At 41.0% G+C, this 21,445-nt stretch overlaps 1 protein-coding gene across 12 annotated transcripts in view; it reads right to left on the bottom strand.

Moving 5' to 3' along the window:
- The window catches only part of PHTF1 (putative homeodomain transcription factor 1), a 75,725-nt gene that overhangs the window by 33,257 nt on the left and 21,023 nt on the right, over window positions 1-21,445 (bottom strand). For 10 of the 12 annotated variants that reach the window (XM_081493479.1, XM_081493481.1, XM_081493486.1 and 7 more), the window contains exons 4-5: window positions 6,572-6,641; window positions 5,943-6,101 (exon numbers count right to left, since the gene is read on the bottom strand). In XM_081493479.1, the coding sequence (XP_081349605.1) occupies window positions 5,943-6,101; window positions 6,572-6,641 (229 nt within the window). Of the gene's footprint in view, window positions 1-5,942; window positions 6,144-6,540; window positions 6,642-21,445 lie in introns of all 12 variants that reach the window. The other 2 variants (XM_081493490.1, XM_081493489.1) reach the window with 1 other exon arrangement.

Raw genomic sequence — 21,445 nt, 5'->3', positions numbered from 1 at the left:
CCATACCAAGATAGTATCTGGCACAGAGTACACACGCAATTATTTGTTGAATGAATGATTAAAATACTTCAATGTAAATTTGACAATACAGCAAAAGAATAATTCCCCAAGACCACATAGGGTTTATGGTAGAAGGAGAGTAGGAAATCTTTCTCAGAGCCTAAAAGAGTCCTTGGCACAGACATGTTAGGCACTTAAGGAACTGCTGACTGAGACAGAATCTATGAAATTTAATATTTTAACAGGATGTAGTTTTGATCATGTGCATACATGTCATCTCAATTACCAATTGTGTAAAAGGCCTTTGTCCCTGACTCCTGGGAGGTAACTCTTAAACTCTTGGAATTTCCCAAGTGTTGGAAAGTATCTTTGTTTTCATGGTGGGTCCCTTGGACCACACCAGGTAATATATGCCAATAAAATGACTAAGAATAGGAGTAGCCATACCAGAAATACCAACTATGTAATTAGAGGGCTAGGGCTCTGAGCTACATTGTATCAGCCTGATCTTTGGGGAGGGAACAGGAGCTAAAGACTGAGTTTAATTCCATGGCCAGTGACTCAATCAACCAGGCCTACATAATAAACCCTCAATGAAAACTCTGAATTCCAAAGCTTGGGTGAGTTTCTCTGGTTGGTCATACCTTGTGCATATTGCTATCCATCAGGGACAGAAGGTAACATATCCCTAAGGATGACAAAAACTTCCTGATTGGAGCCCGCCCAGACCTTGCCCTGTACATCTCTCCTAATTGGTATCCTTCTGCTATAATAAAACTGTAAATACAGCACTTTCCTGAGCACTTTGAGTTACTCTGGTGAATTATCAAACCTGAGGGAATGAGTTGGGGACCCTGAAAGGCTGATCAGAGTAAGGATAGCCCTAGGGAATCCCCAAAGTAAGGCTGGTATGTTGGGAAGGACTGTGCCTTTAACATGTGAAGTCTGGTCCAATTCTAGAAGTGAAAAAGCATTCCATAAAATTAAACATTTGTTCCTGATTTGTAATTCACCTTAAATGTCAATCTTTACTAAAATACTAGGGATGTAAAAATACGTTGTTAACATGCTGAAGAATATATAAGTAGTACTGACTTTGGCAGCACATATACTAAAGAACATATAAGCAAAATCAACATGAATCATATTAATGAAGACATCCTGAACAGAAACGAAACAGGGCAACCACTCTTACTGTTAACACTGCTCTGAATATGTAGACTAATTCTATGAAAGTAAATAAAATGTATGATAAACGACCAACTTTTCATTACACTAACAACTAGGCTGCGTAATTAGAAAATCGGAGAGAAGCACTGAAAAACTATTAGGAAAAAATGAGAGTTTAGAAAATGGCTGGTTATAACAATTTTAATACAAACTAAAATCTTGCAAATATAACAGCAAATACTAGTTAAAATACATAAGCAAACAAAAAGCCTCATACCTAAAGCAGCAATAACAAAAATAAAAACAAACTATTTTCCTTTAATATGGAAGTCCCCTGATAGTTCAGTTGGTAAAGAATCCGCCTGCAATGCAGGAGACCCCAGTTCGATTCCTGGGTCAGGAAGATACGCTGGAGAAGAGATAGGCTACCCATTCCAGTAGTTTTGGGCTTCCCTTGTGGCTCAGCTGGTAAAGAATCTGTCTGCAATGCGGGAGACCTGGGTTCGATCCCTGGGTTGGGAAGATCCCCTGGAGAAGGGAAAGGCTACCCACTCCAGTATTCTGTCCTGGAGAATTCCATGGACTGTATAGTTCATGGGGTCACAAAGAGTTGGACATGACTGAGCAACTTTCACTTTCAAGCATCCTCTGATGGATGACATACATAAACAAAATGTGATCTATTCACACAATCAGTTACTATTCACCCTCAAAAAGGAAAGAAATACTGGCACATGCTACAAATGGATAAATCCTGAAGACATTATGCTAAGTGATATACAGTATGATTCTATTTATATGAGGTAGCTAGAGTAGTCAAATTCATACAGTCAGAAAGCAGAATGGCAGTTGGCTGGGACTGGGGATAGGAGGAAGTGGAGAGTTACTGATTTAAGGGCACAGAGTTTCAATTTGGAAAAATGAAAAACGCTCTGGAGACGGATGGTGGTGATGGCAGACTAGTAATGTGAATGCACTTAATATCACTGAACTGTACACTTAAAAATGTCAGATGGGAAATGTTATGTGTATTCTACCACAATGGAAAAAAAAAATGAGCTTAACAAGATCTAAGCAAGCTTTGTAAGAAAAAAAAATTCCTACAAAGCTTTACAAAAAGGTTTAATAGAAGACTTGACTAAAAGGAGAAAAATATCAATTTTCTCTCTATTCCCTCCAACTATATACCTATATTTTAGAGTGGGGTAAGGGGAGTTCCAGTCCAAACTTCAATTTTTTTTTGGTCTTTGATCATGATAAAATATTCTAAATTATTTTGCAAAGAGTAAGCAAGTAAGAACACCTAAGAGAAAATGTTGAAAAAAACAGAGTAATCGAGGAATACTTGTCCTGCTCAATGTTACTACATATTAAATAGCTACAGTAATTAAAGAAATATGGCACTGATATGAAAATAGCCAGACAAATTGATTGTGCAGAATATATGGTCCAGAAATGGGCCACAGCGTACATGAAAATTTAATATATATAATTTATCTCAACAAAAAAGGAAATTCTTTAATAACAAACATGTGAAAAAATATTATTTAACTTCATCCTTACAAGTAACCAAAGAAATGCACATTAAACAAACAAAATACTAACTTTCGTATATCAAATTAGGTAACAATTTTTAAAATTATGATAATGCTGATAAGATTGTGGTAAAACACAATCTACTACTTTCCAAAAGAATTGTCACCAGCAGTTTCACTATATGCACTAAAAACCTTAATATGTTTAAGGTCTTTGATCTGTTAATTCTATTTCAGAGAATAAACTCCAAACATATATAATATATGAAAAATTTTGTTCATGATGGCATTAATTAATAGGAAAAAACTAAAAACAACCTAAATGCTCACTATATGAGGTTTATGTGAATTATGGTACTTTTATATAATGGAATATTAAATAGTTATAAAAAGTATTTATGGTAAATCCTTATGATAGACTCATACAGACTTTAAAATATTGGGTTGGCCAAAAAGTTTGTTCAAGTTTTTCTGTAACATCTTAACAGAAAACCCAAGAAAGCTTTTTGGTCAACTCAATAGTTTGAAATGATGGTGTGATGGAACATTATGCAGCAATTAAATTATATTTTTGAAGACAATTTTAAAAAACTGATGCAGATAAAAGAAAATAAAAATCACCCTGATAAAATATCTGATAAATCACCTGATAAAATAAAAATTCTATCACCCTAGTCCAGCCTTCCCCTTTCACCTACTCTTTGTTCTAATTCACGTCTATCTGCTAAGGAGTAACTATATCTACATTGCCCTCTTCCTGCAGCGTCTCTGGTAAGCAGTCGAGTATAGTGGAGAGCATGCGCTGGGTCCCTGCACATAGTGAGAAGAGATAAAACATCCGGTGTGATGTGTGATACACAGTTCCCTGTGACAGTGACTGAGGGGTGGTAGGACTATTTAGAAAGTACAGATACGGCAAGTTTATGAAATCTGAGTACAGAGCTTAAAGATGAGAGAAAAGACAGTCATGTGAAAAGCCTTACAATTATTTCAATCAGAAGGAAAAGCCCTGGGTGAGGAAAACAAAAAGGCCTCTGCCTGCAGTGAGCAAGGAAGAAAGTGCTAAGACATGGCATCTGAGAGGTCAGCAGAGGAGCAACCACGTAGGGCACTGGAGGCCCTGGTGAGGAGGTTTGGGCTTCTACTCTAAGAGCAATGAGAAGTCACTAAAGGGTTTTGAAGGGCACTGGAGGCCCTGGTGAGGAGGTTTGGGCTTCTACTCTAAGAGCAATGAGAAGTCACTAAAGGGTTTTGAGCAGCAAAATGTGATATAGCTTCCATTTCAAAAGATTTCTCTAACTGTTGTGAAAAGAATGATAGGTAGAAAGAAAACTCAGAATAGACACTGTTCCAGTGATCAAGGCAAAGGGATGCTGGGGCTGTGGCCTATGATAGTGGCAGCACAGACTGTTAGGTGCTCAAGACATATTCGGAGGTCAGACTTACAGACACGGTTACAGATGGGATGTGAGAGTTGATGACAGAGTAGAAGGGAGTGAAACTCTTAGTCACTCAGTTGTGTCTCACTCTTTGCAACACCATGATTGTAGCCCACCAGGCTCCTCTGTTCATGGAATTCTTCAGGCAAGAATACTGGAGTGGGTAGACATTTCCTTCTTCAGGGGCTCTTCCCAACCCAGAGATAGAATCCAGGTCTCCTGCACTGAAGGGAGATTCTTTACCCTCTGAGCCATTAGGGTAGAATAGGAAAACTTAATTTTTCACTTGAAAATTGGGTGATTGATGGAATCATTTAATGAAATGGGGGAAGATCTAAAGAAGAATCAGTTCAGTTCAGTCGCTCAGTCGTGTCTGACTCTTTGCGACCCCATGAATCGTAGCACGCCAGGCCTCCCTGTCTATCACTAACTCCCAGAGTCTACCCAAACCCATGTCCATTGAGTCGGTGATGCCATCCAACCATCTCATCCTCTGTCCTCCCCTTCTCCTCCTGCCCTCAATCTTTCCCAGCATCAGGGTCTTTTCAAATGAGTCAGCTCTTCACATCAGGTGGCCAAAGTATTGGAGTTTCAGCTTCAACATCAGTCCTTCCAATGAACACACAGGACTGATCTCCTTTAGGATGGACTGGTTGGATCTCCTTGCAGTCCAAGGGACTCTCAAGAGTCTTCTCCAACACCACAGTTCAAAAGCATCAATTCTTCAGCACTCAGCTTTCTTTATAGTCCAACTCTCACATCCATACTTGACTACTGGCAAAACCATAGCCCTGACTAGATGGACCCTTGTTGACAAACTAATGTCTCTGCTTTTTAATATGCTATCTAAGTTGGTCATAACTTTCCTTCCAAGGAGTAAGCGTCTTTTAATTTCATGGCTGCAGTCACCATGTGCAATGATTTTGGAGCCCCCCAAAATAAAGTCAGCCACTGTTTCCACTGTTTCCCCACCTATTTCCCATGAAATGATGGGACCGGATGCCATGCTCTTAGTTTTCTGAATGTTGAGCTTTAAGCCAACTTTTCACTCTCCTCTTTCACTTTCATCAAGAGGCTCTTTAGTTCTTCTTCCCTGTCTGCCATAAGGGTGGTGTCATCTGCATATCTGAGGTTATTGATATTTCTTCCGGCAATCTTGATTCCCACCTGTGCTTCCTGCAGCCCAGCGTTTCTCATGATGTACTCTGCATATAAGTTAAATAAGCAGGGTGACAATATACAGCCTTGACATACTCTTTTTTCTATTTGGAACCAGTCTGTTGTTCCATGTCCAGTTCAGTGTGTACAAAAGATTGTAAAAAAATTAAAATTCAATTATATCCAAATAGAACTCAAGTTCAAGAGACCTATTAAATTTTCATATGGAAATGTCAAATAGGCAGTTGGCTTTATAAGCCTGAAGTTCAGCAGAGGTCAGTCTGAAAATATTATTTTGAGAATCACCTTGTTAAAGGAACAAGGCTTGATGAGAGTACCTAGAGAAAAGAATCTGGGATCTAACCTTGAGGATTCAAAGCTCAATCAGAAGAAAAGTTTACAAAGGTCTGGTCAATGAGACAGGTGGAAAGAAATTCAAGAGAGAAGAGTTAGACAATCATATTTGCTCTCTCTGAACAAATAAATTTAAGGTGATCTCCAAATAGTGAATGTCCCTTCATTTTTTTTGTACATGAAACCATCAAATGAAAGGGTAAACATAAGAACAGTAAGGTCTGCATGATCTAATAGCAGAAGCAGCAAAAAGAAACTCATAGTTTATCCAAACTTCTCCAATTACCTTGCATGAGGTAAAGCAGTAGCAGCCAAACAAAGATTCTTAAAGAGGTAACTTGAATCCACCAATTGCTGAAAAGTGGAAAAAACACAACTCGAACAAGTCCCTTCCGAGTCAGAGATGTCCATGGAATTTCAGGTTTGGCTTTGGCAAATGTTGAGCCTTTAAATACACATAAAGCAAAACATCAAACATTTTCATACACTAACGCCCACTTGTAACACTGCACTAAAAACAAGTGAGAGCAAAAATCAGCACATAACTTGTTCAGTTAAAAAGAACCCACTTAGATGTTGCAAACATATACTAACCTCTTGCCTCAGTCACTAGGACAGGAGCTCAAAATAAGTCAGCCTCCTTTGAATGATATACAATATATTTTTTCTTCATTACACAGCAGTAGGTCTCTAAGTTCATCTCTCTTTCACCCTCAAGGAAACCTTGCAATTTACATAGCCACACAGTATTAAGCAAAGGGGAAAGAATGCTAAAGCCTGAATGATGAGGGAAGAACACTACTTTTGGGAATTAAAGTATACCATGTAGAGACGATATCTAAGAAGAATCTTTAGCCCTCCAGGGAAATAACATAATGATATACCTAAAAGAAACAAGCCAACTTTAGAACTCACCTCTGATTAAGTCAACATCAATCAAGTCTGCCTTTATGTGACCCATCTTTTTTGGTTTGTTTTTGAAGCCCTAGAATAAAACAAAACAAAAAACCAGAAATAAAGTTTTAAGAATCCCCTTTAAAACAAAAGATAAGCTTATATCTTTTTTCTCTATTCCTGACTCCCTTTTACTTGGTTACATTTAATCTACTTGTTTAAGTTTTATCAAATATCACATGTATATACTTTTATTATCTTTAAAAATAATCAAACAGTATCAAAAGGTCAGCAAGTGAAAAATAGGTAGTCCCCTAACCCACCTTACCCACCTCTCCCAATTTTATTTGTTAAAAACAAATAGCTTTCATCTTTTTTAGTCCTTTTTCTTGTTGTTTACTACTTACATAGGAATAAATATGTTTACACTGCTATTTTTCAATTTATTGATTTTAGAAATCATCTATGCACTCCTAATATATGAGAATTAAGCTCTCTTACACAGCACTAACTCCTACAACCTAACTTCCACCCAAAAACTTTTATCTTCACAATATAGTCAATTTTTGGCAAATCAGTCATCAGTTGTTTATGAATGATTCCTTGTGTGCTGTATTTTTCCATTTATTCTATGATGTCAGTGAAAATAATTTATCAGTTTCCAAATACTCAAATGCCAGAAAATTAATCAAAGTCTTTTTTTTTCCCTAAAGAAAAAAAAATTCCTGGAAACCCCCTTCCCAGGACCCTCTAACTTGCTGCTACAATTGGACGAGTTGCTATCTGGGCCTGCTGCACGTCTATCGATAATCCCCTTCCCCGTCTTTGTAGTGAGTCACTGTTTGCACTATCCATGTCTTCTTGGGGCACATTCCTTTAGCAGCTTCCTGAGAAAAGGGTCACAGAAGATCACGTTCTCAATCCTTATATGTCTGAAAATGATTTTACTCTACCCTTATACTTGATTAAAAGTTACACTAGAGGATTTCCCTGGTGGTCTAGTGGTTAGGAATCTGCCTGCCAGTGCAGGGGACATGGGTTTGACCCCTGGTTTGGAGAGATTCCACATGCCATAGGGCAATTTAAGCCCTTGTGCCACAACTACTGAGTCCACACACCCTAGAGCCTGTGCTCTACAACAAGAGAAGCCATAGCAATGAGAAGCCTGCACACAGCAATGAAGACCCAGTGCAGCCAAAATAAACAAAAATGAAATAAAGCTACATTAGATGTAGAATTATGAGTTGTTAATCAGTTTCCCCCAGGAATTAAGACACTGCTCCATGGTTTTCTAGCTTCCAATGTTGCTGTTGCAAACTCCAATGCCATTCTGATTCCTGATCCTTTGAATGTAAATTCTTTCCTCTTAATCCTCACTTTATCCATGGTGTTCAGAAATGATGTCTTTTTTTGACAGAAGTAACATTCATGATAAATCATGTACTTTATCACATAATGATATGTCTTGATACGAGTCTTTTATCATCTACTGTGCTGAGAATCCCTTCCATATAGAAATACATGTCTTTCAGTTTCAGGGACATTTTCTTATAATTTATATTTAAATTTCTTCTAAGACTTTTAACATTTCTATTTTCTACCTCTTTTGTCTTTTTGTTCTGCTTTCTAGAAATTTCTTCAAATTATTCTATTGAATTTTTCATTTTGGAGCAGAGACTGCCATGCCATCCACCGCACATGCTGGGGTGTCACTCCAGGACCTTCTTTCAGACAGGCAAGCTCCCCCATCCATTAAGCCAGTGATGTCTCTGTCACTGACTCCAAGCTCTTTCTTTGGTCTGGAAGCTGCGCAGAGCACAGATCTTGGAGGCCTGTGGGGTGCAGCCCAACAGAGGACTGTGAACTCTAAGGCAAAACTATCCTCACTAGAGTCCTAATGAAGTCCAGACAGGACACAGTGGTGAGTAAGTGTGGTAGAGAGATGTGAATTGATTCCAGGGTTGGTTTGTTGTTGCTTTTGAAGCTAGACTTTGCCATATTTCACCATGGATTAAGTGGAGGGTTAAGGAGAAGGCAGAAGCATGTGTTTCTGGTTTAGATAGCTAGAAACATTTATTAAAGTGGGGAAACCAAGTGTCCCACTTCTTATACTATTCGCTGAACCCAGGGTGGGCAAGGTGTGAGTGGAGAAGCTGGCAGGAAACTTGAGGAGCCATAGGAACTGCAGACACATTTATTCTCTCTGGGCTCGCGAAGCAGCCGTAACATAGCCATGCTGTATTCTCTGATGGCTGACCCAGCAGACACAGCCAAAACGCAGCTGCAAGGGCTTTTCAGGTGAGCTTATATAGGCACACAGAACAAAAGTGGCCCCGTGGCCAAGCAAGTACATCCTGATGCACAGGCACAGTGCTATAAATGATCTCAGCTATTCCATAACCATGTAAAGTCATTGTTTACAGAATGTGGGGTGAGAGGCCGTAGGGCAAGAGCACCTGACCACTGTCATCTCGGCTAACTGCTCTTTCCCTACATTCCATCCCGTCAGGGTCTTTTGCCTTACAATATATGCACAGTCCATCTTCCATGATATTCCCTTGGTGAGTTAATGCTGACCCTTGGATCCACATCCCGTAACAGCAGTACAGGCTACAACAAATAGCACTCATCACCCAGGATACAATCTGGAACTCATGTTACCTGCAAAAACCCCCCACAGGCATCAGGCCCACCACTTCAAGGAGGGGATTTTTGTGCTGTTCACAGTTCACCCACATGATTACATTTTTTAAATCTGAGGACACAGAGGACACGGATTTATAATATACTGTTTTAAATCTACACCACAGGACATAGCCTTTACAGCAAACACGACATCAACATAACAATTTCATTGATGCTGGACTCTTCCATTTCACCAAGTCTTCTGTAACCAGCCCGTGGCATACAGTTGGGCTACGCAGGTACCCTTGGGGAAGGACCTGGAACGTCCACTGGCATCCCTCCCAAGTGAATGCAAAGTGACACTGGCTCCCAGCTGTTATAGCTATAGAGAAAAAAGCATTAGCTGAGTCCACTGCTGCTGCTGCTGCTGCTGTTAAGTCACTTCAGTTGTGTCCGACTCTGTGAGACCCCATAGACGGCAGCCCACCAGGCTCTGCCGTCCCTGGGATTCTCCAGGCAAGAACACTGCAGTGGGTTGCCATTTCCTTCTCCAATGCGTGAAAGTGAAGTCACTCAGTCGTGTCCAACTCTTCATGACCCCATGGACTGCAGCCTACCAGGCTCCTCTGTCCATGGGATTTTCCAGGCAAGAGTACTGGAGTGGGGTGCCGTTGCCTTCTCTGAGCTGAGTCCACTACACAGTGGTAAGTATCAAAGTGGCATGCATAGGTGGCACCACCTTATTTAGTTCTCTGTGAGCCACAGTCATTCCCCGTGAGCATCAGGCTTCCAAACAGGCCACACGGGGGAGTTAAACGGACTGGACTATAAGCGGGTTGTACAATGTCCACTTTTGCCAGCTTGGCAATGGTGGCACCTGTTTCTTCATGGCCACCTGGTAGGTGATACTGTCCCACAGCTGTCACCCTCCAAGGCGCTGGCAGTAACTGTGGGGGACACTTTGTATAGCCCCTCACAACAGCCTTCACCACAGGCATTCAGAGACGAAACTCCCCCACAGAGATCTGTAACATTAAGACTTTCAGAATATCTATCCCCCAAATATATTCTAGGATCAGGGACACATACACAGTATACACCTGCACAAGAAGCTATTCAATTTCTAAAAGTAAGGACACAGCTTTTACCTTAACCATTTGGCCACCATAGCCATCAATGTGTGCACTATGACCAGAAACTGTTCTGGCCTGCCATAAACAAGCCTGCATTCGGCACCGGGGTCAACCAGGGCCATTACTCTCTGTATATTAGCCAGTGACCAGTGAATAGCAAGTTCCACATGGGGCCTCCCGTCCCTGCTTGGGCACTGTGGGCAGGCATGTTGGCCTGAGCCCTATTCAAAGTGGAAAAGGACATCTGAAGAAGCACCCTTGGGCACCATAAAATATTTTAACTGAACTGCCCATATCTCTTGTTGTATATGTGTCTCTCATTTGGTAAACTGCTGCTCGGGTCTCAGTTGCTTTCATACCTCTAGGAATATGTGCTAAGTCAATTCAGTTGTGTCCGATTCTTTGCAACGCTATGGACTGTAGCCTACCAGGCTCCTCTGTCCATGGGATTCTCCAGGCAAGAATACTGGAGTGGGTTGCCATGCTCTCCTCCAGGTGGTCTTCCTGACTCAGGGATCGGACCTGTGTCTCTGATGTCTCCTGCATTGGCAGGCAGGTTCTTTACCACTAGCACCACCTGGGAAGCCTCTCTACGAGTATAGCATTGGGCTGTTTATCAATTTTATTTCTGTCAATTCCCACTGCCAGTAAATCGGCCCACATCTGCATTTACATCACCTGGACAGGGTCTTTACCAGATAGGTCCCTCTTCAGGATCTTCACACTCCTAAAACCTTTGGCCTGCCACCACCCTCTATTTCTCCCAAGGTAGCTACCATCAAGGTGGCCTCATAGATGGGGTGCCCCACATAGGGTGCAGAATAACAGTCAGAGATCCAAAAGAGGTGAGCAGGGCATTGTTCAAAATAGCATCTCACATGCTACCTATAAAATGCTTGTCATCTGAGCCTCGGGTACTTAGGTTAAACATCAACTGCTTCATGACCAGTTCTCTCATCACTTGAGTCAGTATCTGGGAGCTCTCCCATGTTCGTCCACATGGTGTGGATGGCAGCGTTAATCCATTCTATCAGGGTGTGTTTGGTTATATGCACACTGCATGAGTTCCCTAGCACTCTGCAACCTTTGTCTCAACGAGGGGTGAGTAGTTATAGGTGCTAACTGCTCTATCTCATCTCTAGAACAAATGATACCATCCACCCCTGTGTCCCAGAGTTGCCAAAGCCATGCTGCCAAGGGTTCCCCTTCTTTTGCTGAAACTGCTTACCCAAGTTGACCAATTCCGTCTGAGTATATGGTCGATATGTTGTGAATTCAGTTGCACTGGGGGCCCCTTGAGGATATCCCCCCACCCCAGGCCATAGGTTGCTCATTCTTGACTTTCTACTGTACAACAGGCCTTGCTGACAAGTGGGGACCTGTGATCTCAATGTTCATCATCGTCCAAGCTCCTTCCCCAGGAATTACACTAGGCATCTCAGCATCAAGCCCCCATAGCTTTGAACTGTGTCTGTGAGCATCTGTGCTGTATCTCAGTGTATTTTATGCATCTGATGGCAAGATATGTCCTAAGATAATTACTTCATCACTTTATGCTACTCTGGCTTACAAAAAGTTTCATAGGAATGCTCTACTTTTGGATAATGAGGGAAACCTGTATATTCATATTTACTGAATATGTTTTATTTTATTAACACACAAATAATGGTTTTGCAGGAAAGACTCAGGATCTGAAAGTCATGATAACTTTGCTGTATATGATGACTCAAAAGCAAATTTGTAAATTATCTTTTGTGTTTCAAAATCCTGGTTTGCCTAACAGTTTTATTTCATTAGTATTAATATGGAAAATTGTTTCAGAGGACTGGATAAAGAAGATGTGGTACATATACAGAATGGAATATTACTCAACTATTAAAAAGAAGGGAATAATGCCATTTGAAGCAATGTGGATGAACCCAGACAGTGCCATACTGAGGGAAATAACTCAGACAGAGAAGGAGAAATATTATGGAATCTAAAAAGAAATGATACAAACGAACTTACAAAACATAAGGAGACTCACAGACTTAGAGAATGAACTTACGGTTGCAGGGGGGCAGGGGCAAAGGATGGGAAGAAGGGATAGTTAGGGAGTTTGGGATGGACATAGATATATTTAAAATAGGTAACCAACAAGGACCTACTGCACAGCACTTGGAACTCTGCTCAATGTTCTTTGGCAACCTGGATGGGAGGAGAGTTTAGGGGAGAATGGATACATGCATATATGTACGGCTGAGTCCTTTTGCTGTTCACCTGAAACTATCACAACATTGTTTGTGAACTGGCTACACCCCAATACAAAATAAAAATTTTTTTTAAATAAGGAAAACTATTTTTAAAAGATGAATTTTAATTTCATGCTCAATCAACACTCATATATGCTAGTTCCTGATTAAGTTTTTTAGATATTTAACCATTAAATTATTAAAATAAAAGGTTAGAATAATTTGATGTTTCTCTATTTTAAATATTGAGCCAATATTGATCTTTAGTTCTGTTTAACTGAATAGATGCAGCCAATTTCTTTAAGTGAATCTTATATTTCTATCCAATTAACTACAAACTGTAGATTTTACCAAAAAAAAAAAGGTTTAAAACTCTAAATGCAACAAAGTTAAATCTAAAAAGGAATCAAATTTTGAAAATTAGACATTTCAGGGGCAAAAATAGCCCTCTAGAAAAAAACATGTGCACTAATTTTTGAAATATGCATAATGTTCATGGGAATAAAAATGATCTTGTACTACATTTGAAATCAGAAATGAAAAATTTCAAAGTAAAAATATCATTGTATTGTATTCTACCAGACATAGGTCTTGTGGATATTTGCATCAGTACTATTCTAACTAAAGATGCTTAAAGTGCCTTAACTTTAGAGCCAAACTAATTTTTCTACTTTCTTGCTTTCTAGACTTTCACCTACAATGTTACAGAATCAGAATTAGAATCCCATGGACAGAAGAGCCTGGTGGGCTGCTGTCCATAGGGTCGCACAGGGTTGGACACGACTGAAGCGGCTTAGCCTGCATGCATGCATTGGAGAAGGAAATGGCAACCCACTCCAGTATTCTTGCCTGGAGAATCCCAGGGACGGAGGAGCCTGGTGGGCTGCTGTCTATGGGATTGCATAGAGTCGGATATGACTCAAGCGACTTAACAGCAGCAGCAGAAGAGGTAAATACCAAATTATGAAAACCTTACTTAACAATGGAAACACATTCATTCTTTCTCTTAGTCAACAAACACACAACACACTTCTTCTCTATGGCAGACACTCTACTTGAGCTCAGCATAAAGCAATAAGGAGGTTAAAGCACAGCTCCATCTTCAGAGTGTGCATAGCACAGAACAGAAAACAGACAATAAAGTCGAATGTTTGAGGGTTCCTCAGGAAAATGTTCCCTGAACCTCCCTCACCACTTTTTCTCTCCTAGGAGGACAAATTGGATTTGGATTAAAGATTTACTGAGCATGGCCCTGCCCACCAGGGCAAGACTCAGTTTTCCCCACAGCCAGTTCCTCCCCTCAGGAAGCTTACACAACCCTCTTATCCTCATCCATCAGAGAACAGACAGAAGAAACAAGACTATAATCCCCCAGTCTCCAGAATGAAAATCACAATCACAGAAAGCTAACTAAAATCATCATATGGATCATAGCCATGTGGAACTCAATGAAGCTATGAGCCATGCCATGCAGGGCCACCCAAGACAGATGGGTCATGGTGGAGAGTTCTGACAAAACGTGGTAAACTGGAGAAGAGAAAGGCCTAAACCACTTCAGTACTCTTACCTCGAGAATCCCATGAACATATGAAAAGGCAGAAAGATATGACACTGGAAGATGAGCTGCCCAGGTCAGAAGGTGTCCAATATGCTACTGGGGAAGAATGGAGAAATAGCTCCAGAGAGAATGAAGAGGCTGGGCCAAAGCAGAAATGATGCTCAGTTGTGGATGTGTCTGGTGCTGAGAGGAAAGTCCAATGCTATAAAGAATGACACTGCATAGGAAGGTCAGGTCCACAAATCAAGGTAAATTGGACATGGTCAAGCAGGAGATAGAGTGAACATTGATACCTTAGGAATCAGTGCACTAAAATGGATGGGAAGGGCAAATTTAATTCAGATAACCACTGTATCCACTACTGTGGGCAAGAATCCATTAGAAGAAAGGGAATAGCCTTCATAGTCAACAAGAGTCAGAAATGCAGTACTTGTGTTCAATTTCAAAAACAACAGAGTGATCTCGGTTTGTTTCCAAGGCAACCATTCAACACCACAGTAATCCAAGTCTATGCCCCAACCACTGATGCCAAAGAAGCTGAAGTTGAATGGTCCCATGAAGAACTACAAGATTTTCTAGAACCAACACCAAAAAAAGATGTTCTTTTCATTACAAGGGATCGGAATGCAAAAGCAGAAAGTCGAGAGATACTTGAAGTAACAGGCAAGTTCGGCTTTGGAGTACAAAATGAAGCAGGGCAAAGGCTAACAGGGTTTTGCCAACAGAAGGCACTGGTCAGAGAGAATACCCTTTTCCAACAACACAAGAGACGACTCTACATATGAACGTCACCAAATAGTCAATATCAAAATCATATTGATCATATTCTTTGCAGCCAAAGATGCAGCGGCTCTATATAGTCAGCAAAAACAAGATCTGGAGCTGACTGTACCTCAGATCATGGGCTCCTTATTGCCAAATTCAGACTTAAATTGAAGAAAGTAGGGAAAACCACTAGGCCTTTCAGGTATGACCTAAATCAAATCCCTTATGATTATACAGTGGAAATGACAAATCAATTTAAGGGATGAGAGCTGGTAGACAAAGTGCCTGGAGAACTATGGATGGAGGTTCGTGACACTGTACAGGAGGTGGTGACCAAAAACATCCCCAAGAAAAAAGAAACACAACAAGGCAAAGTGGCTGTCTGAGGAGGCCTCCCAAATAGCTGAGAAAAGAAGAGAATTGAAAGGCAAAAGAGAAAGGGAAAAATATACTGAAATGAATGCAGAGTTTCAGAGAATAGTAAGGAGAGATAAGAAAGCCTTAAGTGAACAATGAAAAGAAACAGAGGAAAACACAGAATGGGAAAGACTAGAGATCTTTTCAAGAAAATCAGAGATACCAAAGGAACATTTCATGCAAAAATGGGCACAATAAAGGACAGATATGGCAAGAACCTAACAGAAACAGAAGAGATTAAGAAGAGGTGGCAAGAATACACAGAAGAACTAAATAAAAAAGGTCATAATGACCTAGATAACCATGGTGGTGTGGTCCCTCACCTAGAGCAGATATCCTGGATTGTGAAGTCAAGTAGGCCTTAGAAAGCATTACTACAAACAAAGCTAGTGGAGGTGATGGAATTCCAGCTGAGCTATTTAAAATCCTAAAAGATGATGCTGTGAAAGTACTGCATTTAATATGTCTGCAAATTTGAAAAATTCAGCATTGGACACAGGACTGGAAAAAGTCAGTTTTCATTCCAATCCCAAAGAAAGGAAATGACAAAGAATGTTCAAACTACTGCATAGTTGTGTTCCTTTCACATGCTAGTAAGGTTACGCTCAAAATTCTTCAACCTAGGCTTCAACAGTAAACCAAGAACTTGTAGATGTACAAGCTGGATTTAGATGGCAGAGGAACCAGAGATCAAATTGCCAGCATCTGCTGGATCATAGAGGAAGCAAGGGACTTACAGAAAAACATCTACTTCTGCTTCATTGACTACACAAAAGCCTGTGACTGTGTGGATCACAACAAACTGGAAAATCCTTAAAGAGATGGGAATACCAGACCACCTTGCCTGTCTCCTAAGAAACTGTACACAGGTCAAGTAGCAACAGTTAGAACTGGCATGGAACAATGAACTGGCTCAAAATTGGGAAAGGAGTACAACAAGGCTGCATGTTGTCACCCTGCTCATTTAACTTCTAGGCAGAGTACACCATGCGAAAAGCCAGGCTGGATAACTCACAAGCTGGAATCAAGACTGACAAGAGAAATATCAACATTCTCAGATATGCAGTTGATACCACTCTAATGGCAGAAAGCAAAGAGGAACTAAAGAGCCTCTTGATGAAAGTGAAAGAGGAGAGTGAAAAGGCTGGCTAAAAACTCAACATTCAAAAAACTAAGATCATGGCATCTGGTCCCATCACTTCATGGCAAACAGATGGGGAAAAAGTGGGAACAGTGTCAGATGTTATCTTCTTGGGCTCCAAAATCACTGTGGACAGTGACTCCAACCACAGAATTAAAAGATGCTTGAAAGAAAAGCTGTAACAAACCTAGACAGCATATTAAAAAGCAGAGACATCACTTTGGAGACAAAGGTCCATACAGTCAAAGCTATGGTTTTTCCAGTAGCCTTGTGTGGGTGTGAGAGTTGGACCATATAGAAGGCTAAGCACCGAAGGACTGATGTTTTCAAATTGTGGTGCCAGAGAAGACTCTTGTGAGTCCCTTGAACTACAAGATCAAACTAGTCAATCCGAAAGAAAATCAACCCTGAGTATTCATTGGAAGGACTGATGCTGAAGCTGAAACTCCAATATTTTGGCCACCTCAGGTAAAAAGCTGACTCAATGGAAAAGACCGTGAAGCTAGAAGAGATTTGAGGGCAAGAGCGGAAGGGGGCATCAGAGGATGAGATGGTTGGATGGCATCATCAACTCCATGACATGAGTTTGAACAAATTCCGGGAGATGGTAAAGGACAGGGAAGTCTGACATGCTGCAATCCACGGGGTGCAAAGAGTCAGACACAACTTAGTGATTGAACAACAAAAAGAAGAGGACAAAAGTCATTAAGAAATTGATGACCAGGACTTCCTTGGTGGTCTAGTGGTTTAGACTTCGCTTCGAATGCAGGGGATGTGCGTTTGATCCCTGGTCAGGAAGCTAAGATCCCACATGCTTCATTGTTGATGTTCAGTCGCTCAGTCATATCCAACTCTTTGCGACCCCATGGACTGCAAGCATGCTAGGAGAAATATCAATAACCTCAGATATGCAGATGACATTACCCTAATGCCAGAAAGCGAAGAAAAATAAAGAGCCTCTTGATGAGGGTGAAAGAGGAGAGTGAAAAAGGTGGCTTAAAACTCAACATTCAAAGAACTAAGATAATGGCATCCAGTACCATCACTTCATGGCAAACAGATGGGAAAAAATGGAAACAGTGACAGACTATTTTCTTGGGCTCCAAAATTGCATGTATTGTGGTCCAAAAAAAAAAAGTAATTGATGACCACTGTTCTTGAGTCAGATGAGAAAGTCACTAGATACTTTCACATGTGATTGTGCTGAGGAAGAATAAAAAAGACTCCATGCTTTTGTTTTAGGATTTGTCAGCTTGATCCTACACATTCTATAGTATGTATATGAAAAGGCAACAATTGCCAGGCACTGTTCTAAGCACTTTACATAAAGGGCCCTCTTCGAAACCACATCTCTTATGTCTCCTGTATTGGCAGTTGGGTTCTTCACCACTGGCGCCCCTTGGGAAGCCCCTATTACATAAACTTATATTAATTTAATTCATTTAGTCCTCACAACTGTCCTGTGAGACAGGGGGTTTTATTATCTTCACTTTATAGATGAGGAAAAGCAAGGTACAGAGACTAACACATTCATTCCCCCTAATAACCACTACACATCCTGCCTCTCATGATACAGTAAAAAATGCATTCCTAATCAACGTAGGAAGAGGTCTGCATGCCTCTGAAAGGTTCAATGGGACTAAACCTTGGGAGCTATGAGTGAATGTTCCTCTTGGCCACAACCCAGGGCCACAACCTCACAGCCCAGGAAACAATTAGAGGAGGAAACTAGATGCCCCTGCTCTAGCTTCTAGAGCAGTGGTCTGGAAATTTTCTGCAGAATCAAGGTACAGCTGTATTTAGCCCACTCTACTGTTTGTATCTGGAAGTTCACGGTTCACGTATTGCTGAAGCCTGGCTTGGAGAATTTTGAGCATTACTTTACTAGCATGTGAGATGAGTGCAATTGTGCGGTAGTTTGAGCATTCTTTGGCATTGCCTTTCTTTGGGATTGGAACGAAGACTGACCTCTTCCAGTCCTGTGGCCACTGCTGAGTTTTCCAAATTTGCTGGCATATCGAGTGCAGCACTTTCACAGCATCACCTTTGAGGATATGAAAGAGCTCAACTGGAATTCCATCACCTCCACTAGCTTTGTTCGTAGTGATGCTTTCTAAGGCCCACTTGACTTCACATTCCAGGATGTCTGGCTCTAGGTGAGTGATCACACCATCGTGATTATCTGGGTCGTGAAGCTCTTTTTTGTACAGTTTTTCTGTGTATTCTTGCCACCTCTTCTTAGTATCTTCTGCTTCTGTTAGGTCCATACCATTTCTGTCCTTTGTTGAGCCTACCTTTGCATGAAATGTTCCTATGGTATCTCTAATTTTCTTGAAGAGATCTCTAGTCTTTCCCAATCTGTTGTTTTCCTCTATTTCTTTGCACTGATCGCTGAGGAAGGCTTTCTTATCTCTCCTTGCTATTCTTTGGAACTCTGCATTCAGATGGGAATATCTTTCCTTTTCTCCTTTGCTTTTCACTTCTCTTCTCTTCCCAGCTATCTGTAAGGCCTCCTCAGACAGCCATTTTGCTTTTTTGCATTTCTTTTCCATGGGGATTTTCTTGATCCCTGTCTCCTGTACAATGTCACGAACCTCTGTCCATAGTTCATCAGGCACTCTATCAGGTCTAGTCCCTTAAATCTATTTGTCACTTCCACTGTATACTCATAAGGGATTTGATCTAGGTCATACCTGAATGGTCTAGTGGTTTTCCCTACTTTCTTCAATTTAAGTCTGAATTTGGCAATAAGCAGTTCATGATCTGAGCCACAGTCTGCTCCTGGTCTTGTTTTTGCTGACTGTGTAGAGCTTCTCCATCTTTGGCTGCAAAGAATATAATCAATCTGATTTTGGTGTTGACCATCTGGTGATGTCCACGTGTAGAGTCTTCTCTTGTGTTGTTGGAATAGGGTTTTAGAAAAAGTTTAGAAAAGCTGGTTTTAGAAAAGGCAGAGGAACCAGAGATCAAATTGCCAATATCCGCTGGATCATCGAAAAAGCAAGAGAGTTCCAGAAAAACATCTATTTCTGCTTTATTGACTATGCCAAAGCCTTTGACTGCGTGGGTCACAATAAACTGTGGAAAATTCTGAAAGAGATGGGAATACCAGACCATCTGACCTGTCTCTTGAGAATCCTGTATGCAGGTCAGGAAGCAACAGTTAGAACTGGACACGGAACAACAGACTGGTTCCAAATAGGAAAAGGAGTCGGTCAAGGCTGTATATTGTCACCCTGCTTATTTAACTTATATGCAGAGTACATCATGAGAAATGCTGGGCTGGAAGAAACACAAGCTGGAATCAAGATTGTTGGGAGAAATATCAATAACCTCAGATATGCGGATGACACCACCCTTATGGCAGAAAGTGAAGAAGAACTAAAGAGCCTCTTGATGAAGGTGAAAGAGGAGAGTGAAAAAGTTGGCTTAAAGCTCAACGTTCAGAAAACTAAGATCATGGCATCTGGTCCCATCACTTCATGGGAAATAGATGGGGAAACAGTGGAAACAGTGTCAGACTTTATTTTTTTGGGCTCCAGAATCACTGCTGATGGTGATTGCAGCCATGAAATTAAAAGACGCTTACTCCTTGGAAGGAAGGTTATGGCTAACCTAGATAGCATATTTAAAAGCAGAGACATTACTTTGCCAACAAAAGTCCGTCTAGTCAAGGCTATGGTTTTTCCAGTGGTCATGTATGGATGCGAGAGTTGGACGGTGAAGAAAGCTGAGCGCCGAAGAATTGATGCTTTTGAACTGTGGTGTTGGAGAAGACTCTTGAGAGTCCCTTGGACTGCAAGGAGATCCAATCAGTCCATCCTAAAAGAGATCAATCCTGTGTGTTCATTGGAAGGTCTGATGTTGAAGCTGAAACTCCAATACTTTGGCCACTTCATGTGAAGGTTGACTCATTGGAAAAGACCCTAATGCTGAGTAGGATTGGGGGCGGGAGGAGAAGGGAACGACAGAGGATGAGATGGTTGGATGGCATCACCGACTCGATGGACATGGGTTTGGGTACACTCTGGGAGTTAGTGATGGACAGAGAGGCCTGGCGTGCTGCAATTCATGGGGTCACAAAGAGTCGGACACGACTGAGCGACCGAACTGAACTGAACTGAACTGAAGTGTTTGTATCCCACAGAGCAGTGTACCATCATCAAAGTTCAGAACCACCTGATCAATATAGTTCCTAATTCCAGGCGGAGGAACTAAAGCACTCAAATACTGATGCAGTACCGCTGGACTCCAAATTTAACAAGGAATAAAAGACAAGTGAAACCCTGCTACACAACTCTCTCTTAGTGTGCTGAAATGTTCGCTTCAGTGGCACTGATTCTATACTACTGTATAGTAGTCAGGCGCAAAGAGGGAAGTCATCTGGTTTACAGTAGATGATGAACAACAAAACAACAATTACAAGGCAAATACAGCATAATAGGAATATGTGTAAAGGACACCTAACTCAGATTTAAGAAGGCAAAGAAAGATTTCTAAAAGAAGATAATACCCAACCCAAGACTTGGAAAGGTGTATAAAAATTTGCAAAGAAAGGACATGAGCTGTAGCAAAAGGGGAAATTAAGAAAAGTATATGAAGGCTTCCCTGGTGGCTCAGTGGTAAAGAAGCCACCTGCCAATGCAGGAGACCAGGGTTTGATTCCTGGTCCAGGAAGATCCCACATGCCGCCGAGCAACTTAGCCTGTGCATCACAACTATTAAGCCTGTGCTCTAAAGCCCAGGAGCCACAACTACTGAGCCCATGTGCTGTCATAGAGCCCGTGCTCCACAACAAGTGATGCCATCGTAACAAGAAGCCTGCACATCACAACTAGAGAAAAGACCCCGCTCGCTGCAACTTAGGAGAAAAGGCCATGCAGCAACAAAGACCCAGCACAGTCAAAAATAAATAAATAAAATTACTTATCAAAAAAATAAAAGTGTAAGAGAAGACCTAGAAACAAGATAGCATGACAAAAACTAAATAAAATTCAAGAAAGCCTAAAGCAGAGTGGGAGTGAA

The sequence above is a fragment of the Giraffa tippelskirchi genome, chromosome 5 (assembly GCF_054371585.1).
Source record: "Giraffa tippelskirchi isolate mGirTip1 chromosome 5, T2T-mGirTip1v1.2.pri, whole genome shotgun sequence".
Taxonomy (NCBI): Eukaryota; Metazoa; Chordata; class Mammalia; order Artiodactyla; family Giraffidae; genus Giraffa; species Giraffa tippelskirchi.
This window is presented reverse-complemented; position numbering and strand designations above follow the sequence as displayed.